At 28.0% G+C, this 21,454-nt stretch overlaps 1 protein-coding gene across 1 annotated transcript; it reads right to left on the bottom strand.

Annotated features, from left to right (window-relative positions):
- Positions 1-2,651: 2,651 nt before the first annotated feature.
- LOC132934005 (uncharacterized) lies at positions 2,652-6,761 on the bottom strand. Its single transcript, XM_061000297.1, has 4 exons — positions 6,602-6,761; positions 5,340-5,484; positions 3,735-3,983; positions 2,652-3,429 (listed from the first exon to the last, which is right to left on the bottom strand). Exons 1-4 carry the CDS (start codon positions 6,759-6,761, stop codon positions 2,652-2,654), a joined length of 1,332 nt encoding a protein of 443 aa, XP_060856280.1.
- Positions 6,762-21,454: the final 14,693 nt, after the last annotated feature.

The following is a 21,454-nucleotide window of genomic DNA, read 5'->3' as shown; positions in this document are numbered from 1 at the left end:
AGGTATCCCTCTACATATGTATTAATTATTTGGTTATTGTTATCTCTCAAAAAAATGGGTTCCTTATGCTTATGATAGTAACCTTTGATACTAACTAGTAAGTATAATAATATATAAGAAGGCTATTTGTATTGAGATAAAAATGCAATTGTAATGTAATGTAATGTGATTGTTAGCCAGCGGTTTTTTTCAGTTTTATTTTGGGCCGGTTAAAAATTTTGCCCTCCCCTCTTAAAAATTGAATTGATGCCACTGGTTCTCAAACTATTTTCCGTGGAGTCCTAGGACTAGGGCTCCGTAATAGTAATGTACTGCAAGGGGAACTTTCCCCCTTGAACTATTTTTATATCCATGTAAAAATGGATCCAGAAGCCCCAAATTCATACTACTGTCTTGAAATTATAAAAATTTCTGCTTCGACTATTAAGGCCATTAGTATTATATTTGTATACACATTACTTAAAATCTCAATGAATGAGGAGAAAAAAAAACAACTACAGTTTTAGATAAAATATTTTGATATTTTATATTTATATACAATACAATTATTGGCTACACTAAATTTAGCATTTTGATTGTTTTAAAGAATTCTATTTTGTGAATTTCGTCGTCTGGATTTGTTCTAATAAGGTTGCGTCTGTTGAGTTCTTCTCTTTGTTTTCTGTACCTACTTTGATATTTTTAACTGTCAACTTTTAGATGTGTTTAATACTTAGAACAATTAAAAAAAAAAGAAAAAGAATCCTTATACCTACGACCTACCTACAGTTTAATTTGATTTTGTCGTTGATTGAAAATAACTTAGCATACAACACATAGAGATAAAACCAATTATAAGCATACCATGAGCAGTTACAATATTTTATTTAATGTATAAGTATTGACCAATGAATAATTAATAATAATTAACTTGTTTGGGTATCCAATGGTTTAATTTAAAGTGAATTTAAAATTGTAATATAATAGTTTTCCTTATATCAGGGCTTGCAAGCGGTATTTTTATATATATATATATTTTTTTTTTAAACCAAAAAGATTGAAATTTGATACGTAAATTAAAACGAAAAAAGAATAAAAAAAAAATACACTATTCCACAAAACATAAACGTTTATGAAACAAACTAATCATTAAAAAAAAAAAAGCAAACATTTTTTTCAGACACAAGCACTGTTTTTTAAGTATAATGTACATAATATCATAAACATATAAATAAAAAACATGTATGAACATTTTTCGTTATTTATATCAACAATTATTATAACAATGGAAATATTTATAAATATATAAACCCTTAAAATCGTAATATTAGGTATGCAAAATTAATATTGAGTATAATATGAGTTACATTATAGTATGATACTTAAATATTTTTCACTTAAATACGAACTTTTGTAATTAGGGTTTGATAACAGTTGACTGAGGTACTTTTTTATTTACCCAAACACACACATACACACGAAGCTTATTAAATATTTTGTGAATCAAATCTTACTTTTACTCTTAAAATTAAATAGTTTGTTCCAATTAGTTATAATAATAAATACACGTTACACGGTCTTCACAATAGAGTTTTATCAATTTAAATATTGGCTCTAAATTTGGATCAAAATTAATTTTTCTTAACTTATTGTACAACATGACTTTCTGAATAGTTAATACAAAGTTTAAATTATATAACAATAAATCCAACATTAAAACTTTTATTTCTTTACATATTTATAATTTTTTGACACTTCCTATTTGATAGCATTTTACGGTAAATTTAAAAGTTTCAATCGTTTAAAACTGCTTACACACATTTTGTGGATTTTTTTATATTATACAGACTGTGTACATAGTAATTTGTAAAATCAATTTAATCGCAGACAATCTGCAGTTATTTTATTTGAAAAAATCACTTATTTTTTAATGCAATAATAGAAAAAAAGAAAGAAGAAGGGCACAACTAAATATTAACTGAGAAAAAAAATTTGTTCTAGGCAAGTAAATTTACAAGCTATAATGATTAAACTTAGGAATAATTTAGATATTCTTCTTAAGTGTATTAAATTCACAGCCCTATTTAATACTGTAATGTATTTATATGCTGTCAACGTCCAAACAATAAAATTAATTTAATACAAAAAAGTGTTGTTTCTCCGATAAATGACTCATTTTAATAATATAATAATAATGCAGGATTTGAAACCTATATTGCATACCGATTTCAAATACCAGTTATAACAGTTAAAATCTGAAATCGATACCAAAACTGAAAACAAAATCGAAATAGGAAAAAATATTTTCAGTTTCACGTCCTGGTTTCTCGATATGTTTGATATTTGTAAATGATCGAATATGAGGCAATTTAATGTATTAACTATAAGTATTATTAGGTACCTACTATAATATTTGTATACCTATTAGAGTATGTATTAAACATAATATTATATTTTCTATAAATAACAAATAAATATTTTTATATTTTATAGAGTACCTAGCTAAATAAGTATAATTTAATAGGAATAAATTGTTAATTAATATTACATTCATTTATTATTAGTTTAAGAAAGTTACAACAAACACACGGTCATAGACGGGTATATTATGTATTTGACACATATTCAACTGAGGTAGCTGTTATTAAGTCATTGGATTCAAACTAATCAAGCTAATAATATGAATTTACATAGTTAGTCGGCTCATTGCAATAAAGTGGTACATTTAAATATGTTATAAATCCTTGCGGTGGTGAATTGTTGAGGATTATAGGCGGAGTGTGCGGTGGTACATAGTTAGGTGTTATATTACCATTAATTGAAGAAGTCACCGAAGATACATCTGGATTAGAGTACATATCTTTGACTTCAGATACACACTCCAAAATTTTGAGTTTCACATCATCAATGGCACGAATACAGAAATCTTCTATGTCTGCTGATACACTCTTGAAAAATAAATCCATTGTCTTGGTGATCCCCAGTTTACCATTAAGTATTTCAATTTGTTTTTGCAAGTTGAATAATATTGTACTTCCTTCGTCAGGACGAGTAGAATTTTCCCCAGTAGAATAAGACAAATTATCCGGCGGTACATTTGAGGTATGATACATTTCTCTGACTTCAGAAACACATTTCAAAATTCTGGGTTTGATGTCATCAATTGCACGAGGACAGAAATCTTGAACATCCAGTAATATGCTCTTAAAAAACAAATCCAATGATTTAGTAGTTTCCGATTTATTATTAAGTATTTCGATTTGTTTTTGCAAGTTATGTAAAATCGTATTTCTCTCCTTTGATTGAGCAAGTTTCTCAGCTAAATAACAAGACACCGCATCTGGCGATAGTTGTTGTGCAAATTTAAACTCACTGCCATGGGCAGTGTCATCAGCAACGTGTTCTCCGTGTTCATTTTTAGATTCTTCGCATTGAACATTTGAAGTGGCGCTGTAAATTATATTAACACTAACAATAATATTAAATTTAATTACTCGTGCGTTAATGGCATTGTATAGAAATAGAAGAGGACAAGAGGTGGTAGTTTATTTTTTAAATCGAGGATTAACTACTGATAGAAATAAAATGAATTAGGATAAATAATATGTTTCATTTATTAAAATAGTTAAAAACTTAAATTTTGATAAATACCTAGATATTCATTGATTAAATTAATGTTGTACCATTAATTAATAATTATTAATAATAGGTATATAATAAATGTTAGTGCATTTATGAGTAATTTCGTAACTTACTTTTGTTCATATTGAATTGTGACCGTAAATGAAGTGTTGTCAAGTATTTCAATTTGCTTTTGCAAGCTGTTATACAATATCTCATTTCTTTCTTTCAATCCCTCTGCCAAAATAACCGCTATTTTGTCTTCTTTTGATTGGGTAGTATTCCCAGCAGAAGAAGAAGATGGCAATGTCGAAACATCATCATTTAAAAATTTATCATAGATTTGTTCCCCAAGTTCCAATTGTACTTCGCCATTTTGAATGCTATAATTAATTTTTGTATATTTAAGAATTTTTGTAGTGTTTTATATATTTTTTCTACATAATATATCTATCGGGTGGTATATTTCTTTTAATTTACAAAAATATTTATTTTTCAAAATCATCAAATTTATATATTATATAAAATTCAAATACCACTCACTCGCTCACGATACATTTTTTTGACATGACGTACGAAAAAACACTTAATTACTTTATTAAGTTAGTAGTATAACGAATTCTAAAGTTAATCTCAACATTTTTGTATAAATGGGAAAGTTTTGAAAAATTGCACTAAAAATGTTTATATATTGTAATAATTAAAAATTCTTGGGGGTTGTTTACTTTATGACAATTAATTTCATTATATAGAAACATACTCAATAGCTATAATATAAATCCAAATTTGAATAAATGTATAGAAACTGAGACATACAATAAAACCTCAACATTACAATGGAAGACCATATTGAAGCAACTCTGTGTAAGCGCATTTTCAGTCCCTCCCAAAACCAAAATTCTGACTACGCCACTGCCTACATCTATAAAATTAAAATCCTTAAACTCGTATTAATTATGAAAATAAAATTATATCACTACAATCATACCGAAAAACCTAATAATAATTATGCATTTATGGTATACGACTTTTGAAAACTGATTGAAATTCCTTATTATGTAAATGTTAGTGAAATCAATCAATCCACTTTTCACAATTTTAATCATCCCCAACTTCTATATACTTGATTAAAATATTTTAAAATTTAAGACATTTCACGTTTTGATTATTATTTGAATTGAAATCAGAAATTTCAAAATGTGGATTGAACGATCTCAATGAGACATAATAATTCAGATCACGCACTTGACCCTGCCGTGGTAACTTGTACCAAGGGGCGGCTCCATAGGGATGGTGGGGGGGGATTCATAATTTTCAGAAAATGTCGATAGTATAATATGATTTTTCTTTTTAGTTTTATTGTGTATGAACAGTATACAATTGTTTAGAAATACAGCTTGGGGAGCGCTGTCCCTAGTAGCCCCCCTGGAGCCACCCCTTATTTGTATGTCATCATAGTAGAGCGAGTAGATACGACGTAATGCGGATACACACATTAATAAACATTTACCACACACACAGTTGCAACTCACACACGCACTTAATATTGCCTATACTAAACTCCTTAATATACACCAGCACCAACCCCCTTAACATACTATATTATTATTTATTATACATTAAATATTAAAATATTAAAATGTTCAATTGTCATGAACTTTAATGTTAATGAGTTTAATATATATATATTAATATCTTATAAGTTACTATATATTGTATTATCACTCATTGTAACTTACTTTTGCCCGTACAGATTTTCATCTAGAAATGATACATACGTTGACAATGACCAATTATTGTTTACTGACGATCCAGTTTCCATCATACTTTTATTCTTCAAGTAAAAGGCCTTTATATTTTTCCATCGTCTCTTGCATTGATGAACTACGTGTATAATATATTAAATTACTTATTAAGTAAAGTGATGGCTAAAGTTAAATATAATAGCAATCTAATTCTATCGTAATATATATAAAATATAGTGAGTAATTTCATAATAATCTGGTATTACCACAAGAATAGTATCAAACACTTGGAAGAAAAATGTTTTTCAAGTTTTAAATTGAACTATGTATAGATAATTATTGAAAAAATAAAATATTTTGATTTTAAATATTTAACTAATATTGGTATGAATATGAGATGTGTAAATAGCTAAATACACAACATTATTTTTTATTCATACAAATAATTTCCTGAGCCCGTAATAATGGTCAAGAAGTAAGAAGCCATCTGTTGCAGCAACAGGTCAGCCAACGAACATGGGTGAGGAAAAATATATTTGTTTTGAACAACGATTCGTCAATGTAATTTAATTATATAGGTACTCCAGTAATCGAATGATCTTCAAACGACAATACTCCCCACTCCCCCACGCACGGGCTCAAATCACCAACAAATTCGCATCCCCCATAACTTTCCCAATATAATTTACATCTGACGTTCTTAATTCTTATAATATAACATACGTAATTATTAATTGTATGCAATATATAATATATTAAAATGCATACATTTGTCTTAATTTTCGATTTAACATTTTTTTTAAATTATCATCTCCCCTCCTTAACGAATCTATACAAAAAAATATCATAATGTTTTAAATAGTTTTGTTCTTTTGATCATAAATATATTACCTATTGTGAAATAAACAATAGTATTTAAAACATAATATAAACAGTTAATAATAATCATATAAAAATATTTCTATAAGAGAAAACAGTTTTAGTGTAATACCAAGGAAATTTGACCAAAAAAAAAAATATTTCCGGTTTTTGATGGGGTAGGTATCATAGAGTTTATAAACAATAAATCATTTAATGCCATAAAATAATTTTATTATTATTGTTAATATTGTTTTCAAATCTTATCTATAATATAGCATGTACTAAAATTATAAGTGTACTTTTCTGAAAAAAATTGCTCCCCCTGTTTCAGTTATCTAGATCTGCGCACAATAATAATATTACATCAGTGGTATTATTGTTATAATACTCTTTACCCGATTTTCCGATATCGATTGATATATCATTCCATATGCTGTCCTTAAATGCGATGTCCCTGTGCATCTTGTGATTGGCATCGTACAGCTCGCGGTTGTTGCGGATCAAGTCGATCAGGACGACGTCGTCCTCGTGGGTGAATCCGTTGACGTTCGGCATACCGATAGGTCCGGGAAGAGCGATATCTGCAACACACGTCCGTCAATTTGCAGTGGCTACTGCGACACAAGCTAAGTAGGTACTTTGGGGCGGCGCTAGTGAAAATTCGGACCCGCGCAGTAAATATTATAGAGTAGACAGTGGTTGTATTACGTCATCGTGTATACTCTATACATACACACACGCGCTGACGGCAGCAATTGATCGAAGGACCTACGTCCATGGATACCACTGCCCTACCTCCACCGAGGTCCCCGAAAAGCACCTCCGACCTATCCGCAACGGTATACTTTTTGGTGGTGACTTGTGCGCGGGTAGGTATTTAATATTAATTTCGTGAACGATCCAGAAATCGGTTAATATGATATTGCGGAAAGTAATATTATATTAAAATATATTAATATCATAAAAGGAAATTGGCCTTTTTTGTAAAAGGATTTTCTGCAAATAAAGCGGTATATACGAAAAACATTAACAAATTTTGTTAAAATATATTATCATTAAATTGTCTTTTGGACCGAATGAAATAATTTAACCTAGCCCATTCCTACCGCTGAATTCCTTTTTGCAAAATGTTTCGTGTCTCGGTCTGCTTCTAAGTATAATCATATTATTATGTAGGACGTAGGTATACCTGGTACCTAATGGGATATTTTAAGCCACTGTACCACGAAGTCTAAATTTTGATTACTTTATGTTCGTTTTATGAATTTATATACTTCGAGCGTTGATAAATCATAATTAATTCCACTTTTATTTAATGTAACATGTAGAAATATTTTTTTTTAATGTGTAGTTGTCTGTTACTGGATTTAGTTCACAATTTTCTAGTAGGTTAATTATTTATGCATTTTTCTCTCATCAGTAAACCAACATTATATTATAGACGATATATTTTTAAATATTATAATAATATGATAAACGATACCTATATTTTTAACATGGGCATCGTTTTAAATAAATTCTAAAATTATTATATTGTTATAAATTGATTTTGTTTTTATGTTACCACCGCAAGCACAAGCCTCGCTTTTTTGTACAGTTGGTGACGGTGAAGGGAGGGGAGGTGGGGTGGAGGTGTCATAATTTCACATAATTGTTATATACTTTATATGTATTTCGTGTACACTTCAATGACAGAATATAATATTATTACTAATATAACATAGTATCTACTTTATATTTTTAAAACACGTTATTCCTTAAAAATCAAAGGAAAATAACTCTTATTACCACTGCAGGAGCACGATTTAGATAAATAATAATATAAATCTCGTTTGTGATTCGGCGATAAGATAAAATAATATAATTATATTATATTATTTTACGAATTTGGCTATTGGCCAATGACGTAATTGAAATAAATGGGTTCGACTAGAATCGAAATCGTGACTGTCACCGGCGGTAATGTACAAAATCGTGCGGATAAAAATTGTGAAATGATAACTTATAATATGATGTTCTAGAACGACTCAATGAATCACGCTTAACAGAAATAATAATGAAATTGACAGTTCTGATATTTTTGATTTTCAGATTTAATTGTGGAGGTTTTCCGTTATAATCAAAATAACCGATAATCTCGTCTGCCATTTTTCATTATGCAATATAATTGATTGAAACTGCCATGGTGAACATTTCTTGGTTTTCTGTTTATAATAGTAATTAATAATTACAGAACACAGCTCTTAGTAAGGAGTGATTAATTAAATTCAATAAACAAAGTGCCAAGTTAGGTTAAATGTTAATTTAAAATGAAACAGTTCCGCAGCCAGAATTATTTTTTGAGGGGTGAAAGGAGGAGAAATAAGTTTGGAACATTAGTGGCACTAATGCTTTATTTTAGGAGAATTAAAATGCAATTAACAATACGTTGATGTTTTTATTACCTAACTACACTTTATAATCAGTCCTTCCTACCACAGTCATGAATACCAGGTACCTATACAATTAAAAAAAAAGGTGGATAAGTGGATGTCGCTCGGCTGTAAAGTAGGTTACAAGTAGATCACTGTAATGGATGGTGTTAAATTTGAATTCAATGATATAATATCATTGTACAAGAAAGGTGGATTAGTGGATGTCGCTCTGCTGTACAGTAGGTTACAAGTGGGTCACTGTAATGGATGGTGTTAAATTTGAATTCAATGATATAATATCATTGTATAAGAAAAACGATTCTAAGCGAAAACGGTCAGTCAGCCTATGATATTACCAAGTATATTTGATGATATTATTGTGAATAAAGTAATTTATATATAACCTATTTACGTGGAGCCTTGTTTTAAATTTTCAATCCTTAGCCATAAAAGTTAAACATTTTATACATTTTTAACTACAAAATAATTAATAAATTATAAATTTGATAAATGTTGTCAAAATTTGAACTTTAAATGCTTATAAAAATAAATTGTGCCTCCGTATTTTTTATTTTTTTCAACTGCTATTAGAACGATATATCAGGAGCCTTATATTAAATTTTTATTGATATTTATAGAAAAAAAAACTAAAAAAATTGAAAACTGACAATATCCGTAAACCGCTCAAAAAGAGTCAAAATATTTTCAAAATTGTATCGTGTATAGAAAATGCTAATATAAACATTCAGTGAAATTTTCAAGTATCTACAGTCATTCTTTTTTTAATTACAATAAAATAAGAAAATTGTTACATGAGAAATCGAGTGAATATCAAATGTTGTAAAAATATAAATTGCAGACGCTCATAAAAATTTAATTTAAGTTTCTTGTAGACATTTTTTTTTTGATAAAGGTAGACAAACTTATGAGTATTCTTATATTACATTTTCAAATCTTAGATTGAAAAAGAAATATTTTTATGAATTCTCAACTCAAAATAATTTGCTAATTTTCGTGATTTTTCCGTATTTTGTCAAAATTTTAACTTTAAATGCTTATAAATAAAAACTGTGACTAAGGATTTTTAATTTTTTTCAATTGCCTTTGAAAAAATAACCTAGGAGCCTTCTTTTAAATTTTCAAGCTTTTTTACTCAACAGATAACATTTTATTGATATTTATAGAAAAAAAAACTAAAAAAATTGAAAACTGACAATGTCCGTAACCAGCTCAAAAAGAGTCAAAATATTTTTTTTAGTGTATAGAAAATGCTAATATAAACATTCAGTCAAAGTTTCATGTCCCTACGGTCATTTGTTTTAGAGTTACACCAAAAACCAAAATCAATTTTCTCGAAAACAGATTTTGCGTAAAAATTCCCGTTTTTCCTTAATTTTTCTTTTGTTTTTCGCGTCGCTTTTGAAAACTACTGGGGATTTTTATTTTTGACCCCCTCAAAGTACCAACTAGATTCACTTTCCCATCAGAAAAGTTACTGTTGAAGAAAATCCAAGCACTTTTACTGTCATAAAAGATGATGACAGACACAAAAATAAAAAATTAATTAAAAATTAAAAATTAAAAAAAAAAAAAAAAAAAAAAAAAAAATACACACATCATTGTAAAATCAATACATTCATCGCTTCGCTCAGAATCTATAAGTTATCATTTGAAAACTGTAAACGGACAGATTGCCATCAGTATCCAGTGTGAAAATGTAATGGTATCAAAATATTTGGAGTATAAATTAAACAGTGATTATGATAGAGCTATCAAAATAATTTCCCTACCTATTATATTTTAATCATAGAACAATGATAATATAATAAACTATGTATTGTACGATTGTAGGTAAAATAATATTATTTGTACAGGTATTTTTAAAGGTGGTCACAAAATATAATCTTTATTGGTTTTTGTGTAATAAAGAAATTATACAGATACAAAAATAAACACGTTGACATTACTGCTTCTATTTTAAATATAATATTTTAAAGAAAATTTAATTTTTGTTATTGTAATTATTTGGTAGGGACTCGATAATATTATTTATTTTATAATTATATACCTATACAATAAATATCTAATTTTGTATTATTTTATATATTTTATAACAGTTATAACATTGTAAACTCCACAGGTCTGTTTTACTTTTTTTGAATTCGTGGTTACAACTTATAACGTTCAACAATCTTAACTAAGTGATAAGTGATAATCATTTGTAAGTTCGTAACATTTGAACAACATGAAATATATTTATTTTTTTTTGAAGGAGATGTATTCAAGTTATTAATGTGGTCCATATACACGGTAACAAAACGTGTATTTAGTAATATACAGTTGAAATGAAATTATATTAAAATTAACTGTGTCTGTGATATTATATTGATGTTTGTCATTGTTTATATTTTCACCTGCCGTGTAATGATGACGGTCCACGAATGGATTAAACGTGTGAGTTACAGACCGTATAGTGTGGCGAGGGTTGAGGATTAAGTCGCAGTTGCATTAAATTATTACCTATTTGAAAGGGGACATGATAATGATATGACCTATCGATTTCATATGGTTATAATAGGCAATTTAATTAAAGAAACAGATAACATAATATAATATATGATGTAAAGATATTTAATGTATAGCTACACAATTTGTTATCGTTAGGCACCTACTCCTATTATTATTATTATTATTATTATTATTATTATTATTATTATTGTGACTAATGTTTGCATTATCGTCGATATTAACGACCACTGAACGTGCCATAAAAACAAATATTTGAGAATAGAGTGATTGAAAGTGTGGGGGAGAGAAATATAAAGAACGTGTGGAGATAGAGTAAGAATGAAACAAAGAAAAAGGAAGAATAGGAAATAAAGAGAGAAAAACAAACATAAAATGAAAATTGCTGTCACGTGCCAGAAGATGGGGGGAAGAAATCACTGTTTTTCGATATGACGTAATTTCATATTGAACTTTTATCCATATTGCCACCCACCTGTCCCACCTACTCTCGTACAGATCTCCTTTTCCATCAGATTGGAATCCAACACATTACCCCGTCATGGTTCGACACTTCGACATTGCCGACACAGTTGTATTATTATATAGGTACTATAGAAAAATAAAATATAGCCTGTTGCCATGAATATTACAGAATATTTTATATTATACTAAACCATCCCACCCTTTAAAATAAATATTTGTTATTTCAAACCCCTCCAATTCTTTTCAGAAATATCTACTAATTACTATATTTAGTATTAACATATTATACATCGATAAGTCCATGTTCAACTGTTCAAGTATAGGTACGTTGCGTTCACGTGGCATGACTATAATAATAATTTAAAAAATAAAAAAAAATGTTATTACTTATTAGTTATTATGTTTAATTTCAATGTAATATTGTGCGTTAACACTTAATACTTGTGTGCTAACAGCATAACTGCACAACTGCTATAGATACGTCATGAAGTCGGACTCTTATAGCAGTTGTCAACTATCGTCCGTATCTTCTGACAAGCTAAACCTGGATATCCAATCGGACGTGGAATACGATTATTTCGAGAAAAATGTGAATGCTTCATCTAGCTGTCTGTACACGAAGCTGGCCAATCCTTACGGACAGAGGCGCAAGTGGGGTGGGTCCGGAAACGAATAGGTCCTATGGCAAGACCTCAGTACACAGTGGCAACAGTGCAACGAAGTGGCGTATGGTGGTGGTGACAGAACTTTCTATGACCAGTTGAAACCAGGCGTGCAGGAACTTTTCAGTGGTGGTGGTGGAGGCCTATCAGTATTTCATAGATTAACGTCAATATGTATTAACTAGATTTAACTTAGATTAATTAACTCGTTTTGGGTGTAATTCAGTATGGAAGTAAAATAATAATGCACTGACCAAAGGTGCTTATAAAAATATAACTTACTATTCATTTTTTTCATTTTTATCCCTTTTAACCCCTGTAGGGTTTGAATTTTGAAAAATTCTTTCTTAGTGGGTGTCTACATCACAAAACAAAACTACTGTCCAAATTTCATAATCAGCGGTTCAAACGGAAAATTAGAAATTAAAAATATTTAAAGGTATTCGTCATTTAGTCATGATTTGTAAGAATCAAAAAGCAAGTATACTTGTTAAAGTTCAATATGACTAATGTAAAACTATACGATTATAAATAATCAAAGTACTAAAGTAGAGCAAAAATTCTGATCAATACAATTATAACTTTTTCATTTAATCAAAAAACCTAATAATGTATAATCTATTAGTTATTAACTATTTATATTTATTAAAAAAAAAATTATTTACAATGTTTATAAATTCAAACATTTAAGATATTAATATTAAAAAAAATGTTCAATGTTTTATTGGCTGAAATTGATTGCCAACGTTTTATAATTTAAAAAAAAAATGTAATAAGTTCAGATTTTTAAAAATTATTCCTAACATTTCCACTATATTATGCACTCTACATTTTCTATATTCAAATTTATCAAGTACTAAACACTTTCTCCCTTTATTTCTATCAATAATTTTAATATCTATTATAATTTAAAATATTTAAATGAAAACGCTAAAAATCACATACGTTTTAACCACTATATTATATAGGTATATCATACAACTATAATATACACAATACTGATTGATGGCTAGTAATGACTAAATCTAATCTATTGTGTTATATTGCACTAAAAAATAAAGTGTGTGGTTTTTGTCTACTGACCTTTTTGGGACCGACCTTTGCTCGAAATCATAATAAGTATACGGTTTTTGGATGCAACCACTTTTTCATATTATTTTTAATTAAGTATAGAATCTTTTTATTAAGATTCATTAATTTAGTTTAAAGATTGTCTAACTCCACTCTTTTAATTTGTTTATTTTGCAATTTCGATGAGATCCAGACGTTATTTATGATTTGAATTTTCTATAAATGTGAACACTTGATACACGAGTTCGATATTTTAAAAATAAAATCCCTTCGTATTGTTTCATTACCATATAGTATGCTTATCACAACCTCTTAAGTCTTTTACAAATATTACGATAATTTACCTGTTCGGTGTTCCTATAGCTTACATAGGTATATCTTAACATCTACACACCACCAGAAACACATTACCTACGTATTGTCCAAAATTAGAATTACGTTTTCTATATTATGTTAATACAATTCATATATTATTAAATATACTTACACATACATGCAACTATACAATACATACAATTATTCAATACATAGACAATACAATTAAGAAATTTAGTTGAGTACAATATTATAAACTCAATAAACATTTCGCGCGAAGTCTGAACTTTCATTTTAAAATTACACAGTACATATTAGTGGTTATTGATTAGCGTACTATTGTATGTTCCAAAAAAGTGGTACAGTTTTGAAATTTTTATATTAGATTTACCTATCTATAAGCTATATATCTAGATGGCTAGGTATATTGTATATAATATATTTGCTACAGACAAAAATAAATATAAAATATGGCAGTGGCGTCATTTCAGTTTTCAATAGAGGGGGGCAAAGGTTTAGACCGGCCCGAATGGGTAAAAAAAAACCGCAAAAATATTAATAGTTTATTAAGATATCTTCTTTTTTTTATTTTTGAAAATCTATTAACAGCATTATCTATAAATCAATTTTACCTGATTCATTATAAGTATATAAGTATATATTATATAATATATATATATCTTATATAAGTATATGATATATTTACAAATTAATATTATCTTAAATTATAATATATTTTTTTTTTATTGCTTGCTTACCGGCTCAAGTTTTGTCTGTTTATTAACATGCTAGAAATTATTTTCGATACTTTTCGAGCAGTTTGCGGTAATTTTATATTTTTAGTCGCACCCCTTAACCACCCATCTATTTTTTTTAGATCATATTTTTCCCAAATTAAAAGATTAATGTAAACATGCGTCACGAAAAAAATTAATTTTAATTTAGGTACTCAACTAAATTAACACAATACGCAGAATAGTTGAATCATACACGACTAATGACTATCGCAAGTTATGAAGTCCGTGATCAATGATAAATAATAAGAGCGTCAATCGGTTGTTGTTTTTAGAATTTGTAATCATTTTAGATTTTAGAAATTAAACTATACGAGATTATGATACTAACTGTTCATTTTCCTTCACAAAACACACTCACACAAACAAACATACATAAATACATACATACAATGTGTACGTCCCCGCATACGTCTAAATATATTCGAACTATCAATTAGTAAAAATGTATCATTGTGACAATAATTTCTTAGTACATACTATAATATTTTCTGAAAATATTATAAAATTCCCAGACAGCAAATGTTTGACTAAAAATATTATTATAACATTATTATAGGCACGTTTTTGCACTAATAAAATATAATAATGGTAAAACGGCAACAACTGGACACCGGCCCACAGGGCTGCTTTTAAAATCAGACAGGGGCAAATGCCCACCTTGCCCCCCCCCCCAAATGACGCCACTGAAATATGGCTTATCTTAAGTTTTTTGTTCATTAATTTAATTTGAATGAGAGATATATAAGCAATTAAATAAAAAGAGATCATATCAACATAATAAATTATTTCAAATTTCAAAATAATAATCTGCCAATTTTCTTTAATATTTTTATTTATCAAAAATCTACCAATCAATAAGTTATAATGAACATTCTGAGCTATAACTTTTAAATTATTTAATATTACTCGATGGGGTATAGGAAATTCACAAAGATAATTTATAGCTTATTAAAAATGTATTTTAGTACTTACATTCTATATATTATGCTATTTTGTAAAGAGCCAACTGGTAGTAAAAATCTAAAAATAAAATAGACTGGGCCAAAGAATTAATCTACGGGCTTCAACAAAGGTTAATTAAAAAAGTATTATCGAAAACTCATTTTATATTATTTTGTAGAATTTTATATTCAGAAAAATTAAACATTTACAATGATGAACCATAGAAAAATAATATATATTTTATAATCTTAATATATAGTTGTATGTTGTAAGTTATTTAAGTTTTTTGACCAAGTGACCTAACCAAATAAATAACCTGTTAATCGACATTTAAAAAAAAATTTAAACAAATCGAAGATAATCAAAGCCAAGATGGTCCAACCTTTTATTAACCATGGTAAAAGTATTAATCAGTATATTAAAATTTAAAAATATTGTCTTCTTTATTTTTCTTTTTTTCCGATTATTTTAAAAAGTATTGAGAATTATCAATGTTGACCAAAAGTACCAAATAAATCTTATTTTCTATCAGAAGCTTACATCAAAGTTTGTAAGATGTAAAATCAATAAATTCTTCACAGTTTTCAAAAGGAGCTTCCATTTTAAATTCATACACGGGTGTCAATTGGTTTAGTTCACTGGTTATAATTGGATTTATTTTTAACTAACGTCTGTAATATAACAATTTGCAAACGAATTAGGTATTTGGTGACTATTTAAAAGAATTTATAAATATTATATTACATTATTTAAAAAAAAAAATATTTATTTTATAACAGGCTCTTTTAATTTACTCTAAGGAAAAAAATGTTGAAGTAAAAATAAGGTTTATTAGTTATTAATAATATTTAATAGATAATAATTAAGCTTAATGATAATTATTAATAGTTACAGACTAAAAGTTACTGAGAACGTTGTTAAGTCAGTTTCGTTAGGCTAACGTTGGGCTTAGCTCCCCCAAAGTCCACCAAGCCCCCTTCTTTTTTAGTTATGTGGGATCAAAGCCCCTCACTTACATTGATGTTAATAATGTTAGCCCCCCCACCCTTGAAATTTTAATGGATTTCCGCTAATGTCACGAACGACGTTGTAAAAAACATTGTATTTATTTTCAACGGGAACAGACTACTACTAACAAACTACTAGGGAAGTATGCTGTGGTCGTGGTGGCTGTCGAACAAATTTTTACAACAGCTGCCGTCGCTACCACCACTGGCACCGACGACGCGGCAACTGAAGAACGAGTAGTAACTAGCCCATGCGTCCCTGGTACTTTAAACCCCGTTTTTCCAGAAACAACAAAAAAAACTAATTTTTAGATTCTGACGCGGTCATCCGTTTTACAAGTTGTTTTTTTTTGTTCGTCATCACTATTTAGAGCAGTAATAATGCTTCAATTTTCTTCAACAACATTTTTTCTGATAGGAAAGTGAATCTAGTTGCTACTTTGGGGAGGCAAACGTAAAAATTGCTAATAGTTTTCAAAGGCGTTGGGGAAAAAAAATAAATTAAGAAAAATGGAAATGAATTTCTAAATCCAACCCAGTTTTTGACTACCTGTGATAAACCCCCAGTGTTAAGGATACGCTGGTAGATGACATGTAACCGTAGGCGTAAATTTAGTGCTAAGTAACTTAGGAATGATATAATTATTTACCCCAGGATGACCTGTGGGAGCATCGTGCAATTGACAGGATATATTTAATTTATCAATTCCTATATTTGATAACATTTTCAAAATATTTCGACTCGTTTTGAGGTGTTTGCGGACATTTTCAATTTTTAATTTTTTTAGTTTTAGATTATGAGGGGAGCGATGAATGTTTTGATTTTACAATGATGTATGATTTTTTTTATATTTTTTTTTTGTGTCTGTCATCACCTTTTAGGATAGTAAAAGATATTCTTCAACTGTACCTATCTTTTCTGATAAGAAAGTGAATCTAGTGGTACTTTAGGGGGTGGAAAGCAAATATAGACTCTGACCCTACCCTACCCAGTAGATAGTTTTCAAAAGCGCCGTGAAAAACAAAAGAAAAATTAAGGAAAAACGGAAAATTTTACGATAAATTTTTTTTTTTTTTTTATTATTAGGGTTAAGGCTTCGACAGCTCAGGTCATTAGCCTGTGGTACTGTGGGGGGGGGGGGGTACTGTAGATTTTTACACGTGATTTTTGTTTTAGCAGAATTTTTAATTTGGGCACCCGTAGGTATCTGCCATGCCCGGGTGGGGGATGGCGGCACTTGTTCTCCGGACACCGTGACTTGCCCGAAGAAAAATGCCGCCCGCGGCCAAGGTATCGAACTCGGGCCGGCTGCGTCGCAGCCGACGCCTTAGTCCGCTCGGCCACTCCGTCCCCCTTACGATAAATTATACACCAAAACATTTTCAAATATTTTGACTTATTTTGAGCTGTTTGCGGACATTTTCAGTTTCCAATTTTTTTAGTTTTTTATTCTATAAATATCAATAACATTTTATTTGTTGGGTAAAAAACCTTGGCAATTTAATAGAAGATTCCAAAAAGATATTGTTCATATATATATATATACAATATACATATTAATAATAATAATAATTCAATTTTAGTATAGTTCTTCATTTTCCAATAATTCTAGTTTGGCAGTGACATCAGAATCTAAATGGAAAAAATGACGATGAGCAATGAGAATGGTTGGGGAATCTGTATAGTGTGTATAAGATCAATATCAATGATCATAATTATTACTATACATCATAAAGCTTGTTTTACATAAAACTATAAATTTAAAAGTAAAAATAAAACTTTAACTTGTTTAAGAAACTCTGTTAATAACTCCCAATACATAATTTATACAACAAACATTCAACTTAATTATTAATTCAAAAAACAGTTACACAAGTAACTAACAAAAAAAAAAATGTATGATAGATTAAAGATACTTTTGAGCGAACTAAAAATTATAAGTAATAATATTTTGTACAACTATTACGCAATGTTATTCAATATTATTGAAAAATTGTAAAGTTAGATATTATTACAGTTCAAAACATAATATAACAGTTTAATAATTCATATTATCGAGTGTTACCAACAAAGTTTTAATTCATAAATATTAAATAATAATATAAGTGTATCAACTACAAAAACAATTTATCTGTTGTAATTTACAAAATTAATTTTCCCATAGATTTCTACTCGTAAGAACAAACATTGTTTACAGAGATAAATATTTAAATTAACAGACATAGATATTGGGTTTATTATGTACAAAACCCACAAATAATTAATAAAATATATTATATGAAATCAATACTATTTTTAAATTTTTCATCATTATTAATACAATATTTTAATACATTTTATTTAATAATTTAAATGTCCAAAGATATTTTTGTTTTTGTTTTATTTAACCCGTCAGTGGTCGCGATGTGAGCCTCGTTATTATTTTGAGAGCCACTTATTTATTTATTACTTGATTCATCTGATATTATTTATACCTTCAATCGAAACATGTTTAAATATACTTTTGCAAATATAATAATTTTATAGATAATATTCTCGATTAGATATCGACATGCAATGTTGTTAATATCCATAAATTGAGCATTGCATTCACTCAATAGATCGACCTAATACTATTTCGTAAACTCGGAACGTTAGACCTATTTTTAAGGAACACACAATATTCATATGCGTTTACTGTATAATAATCAGCAAAATATTCCAGACAACTAGGGCCAGGTTGAATGATAATGATTATATTATGTATAAACAATTATAAATTAATTTTTAGTGGTAAACAATTTATAATTGAGAAAAATTGTAAGAAAATTTTTTGTAAAAGATTAAAATTTAAATAATTGGTTGTTGGTTTCAATATTTTATGTTCATTGTATAGTAAATAATGATGAAAAAACAACAAGGTGAGCGCAGCGCTCACTCAATACCAATGGCGGGACTCTGCATAGTGATACCAACAACGGGTTAAAAGAATATTACAATCTATACCAATTATAGCATAATAAGTAAATTACATGAAAATGACAAAATAAAAATATAAATACATGATGACATGAGAGAGGAGAAATTTGCAATTAATTTAAATTAGTTTAAAATACATCTTTGAAAAAAACACTTTAGATGTTTAATTTGAGAAAAATATATGAATGATAAGAGCAAAAGATTCATCAGGTACCAGTCAGATAGATTTGTATAGGATAATGGGAATTATATCTTTGTAGTTATAGTTTTATGATGTATTGTGGGTAATTTCTCATGAGTTGCAAAACATTATTTTAAATGATGAGTAATTCATATTTTGTTGAATATGAAATAAAAATAAAACTGTTAAAATTTGTGATAAAATAAAAGTATATTTTTTTTTATGATTAAAATTGTGTAAGGAAACCTGGAACTCGCTGAGATAACTCATGTCAAAGTCCAGGTTTATCTACAATCCATGAAAAATTGAAATATGATTGAAACAATGATACATAAAATAAATAGTAATAAAAATATCGCTTTGTGTTTTACTAAATTGTTAAACATACCTAATACATGAAATGTTTCTGTAAATATTAATATTATTTAAGTTTAGAATACAGTTTTTATAACATATTTTAATAAATCCTATTGTCTACTAAACAAAAATCAATAATGTTTAGTTTACATTTTTTTTGCATATTATTTTAGATAGGTATATCTTAGATGTAGGCAAGGCTGGGCAAGTTAATGCAATTTTCTTAATTCAGTTAAGTTAACTATTTTTTTTTCAATTAATTTAATTTATATCTACCATCAATTTAACTTTGCTTCAACTAATGAGTTAAGTTAAATCAAAAAAAAAATGTATGACAAACTTGGATAACTATTGTCCATAAAAAGTGTTTAAATTATATTATGTAACCAATTGACTAATCCGTTAGAAAACCTGTGACTCTCGGTTCCCAGGGGCGTCATCAATTATTATTAAGATAACCACGTCTGCAGTAGATTATACAAATGTCTTTATTTTATTATTATCATTATTTATATGGGATCCGTTTAAATTGTTTTCAAAATCAGAAGAGCTGTGAATCTAAAAAGGTTGAAAATTCCTGAACTAACTAATGATGGCAACTGGTAAGTATTAAGTAGTGAAAATCCATACTGCGGTAATATAATGGGTGAGGAATGTAAAAACTGTAAAAATGTATAATATATCAATATCTTTATGATTATAATATACAAATTGATCATAATCGTATTAATAGCTTATAAGTAGGACATATTATAAATATGATTTGTGGGCTCTTTGTAATGTTACATATTTGCAACTTCTATTTTCTCAATATTATTAGTAATTAATATAAATCTTAAATTCTCCATAAATATCTCATTTATTTGTCTAATATTATTTTATATATTCTGTAAAGGTTATCTAAAATCAAAATTCAAAATTAACTTAATAGTGAATATTCAAAAATATTATAACTTCGGTACTTAAGAATAATAATATCAATAAAAGGGGGCCTACAAAAATAACCCACACTTACAAAAAAACTTGTAATAGCCCCCCCCCCGCCCAAAAAAAAAAAAAAATTATTCAACTGTTTCCTAAAATATTAATAAAATTTTAAAATTTCAACTGTATTCTCAATATTTTTTTGGAAAAAATAAAATAATTTCATTTCATTTAAAGTTAATAATTATTTTATGGTGCCTTTGGGCTATGATAAATATCATTAGCTGTTTCTATGCCTGTATACATGTACCTATTTGTTTTAATGAAATGATTTATGTTGGTATATTGGTAATTTTACAGTATATGCACTGGATTATAATAATATAATACAGACAGTGAATTGCGGAATAAAAATCCCCGGAAAACCCCCCGACGAAGAATCCCGAAAATAATCCCCAGACTACAATATTACTGACAACCACATGCAATTGATTGATCAATATTTTTTAAAATATAGTTAGTGTAATTACCACATTGTTAATATTCAATTACAAATATAATATACTTATAATATTAAACATAGACGTCTTATCACTAAAAAAATTAATATAATATAATAAATAGTTTT

Source organism: Metopolophium dirhodum, chromosome 1 (assembly GCF_019925205.1).
Source record: "Metopolophium dirhodum isolate CAU chromosome 1, ASM1992520v1, whole genome shotgun sequence".
Classification (NCBI taxonomy): Eukaryota; Metazoa; Arthropoda; class Insecta; order Hemiptera; family Aphididae; genus Metopolophium; species Metopolophium dirhodum.
This window is presented reverse-complemented; position numbering and strand designations above follow the sequence as displayed.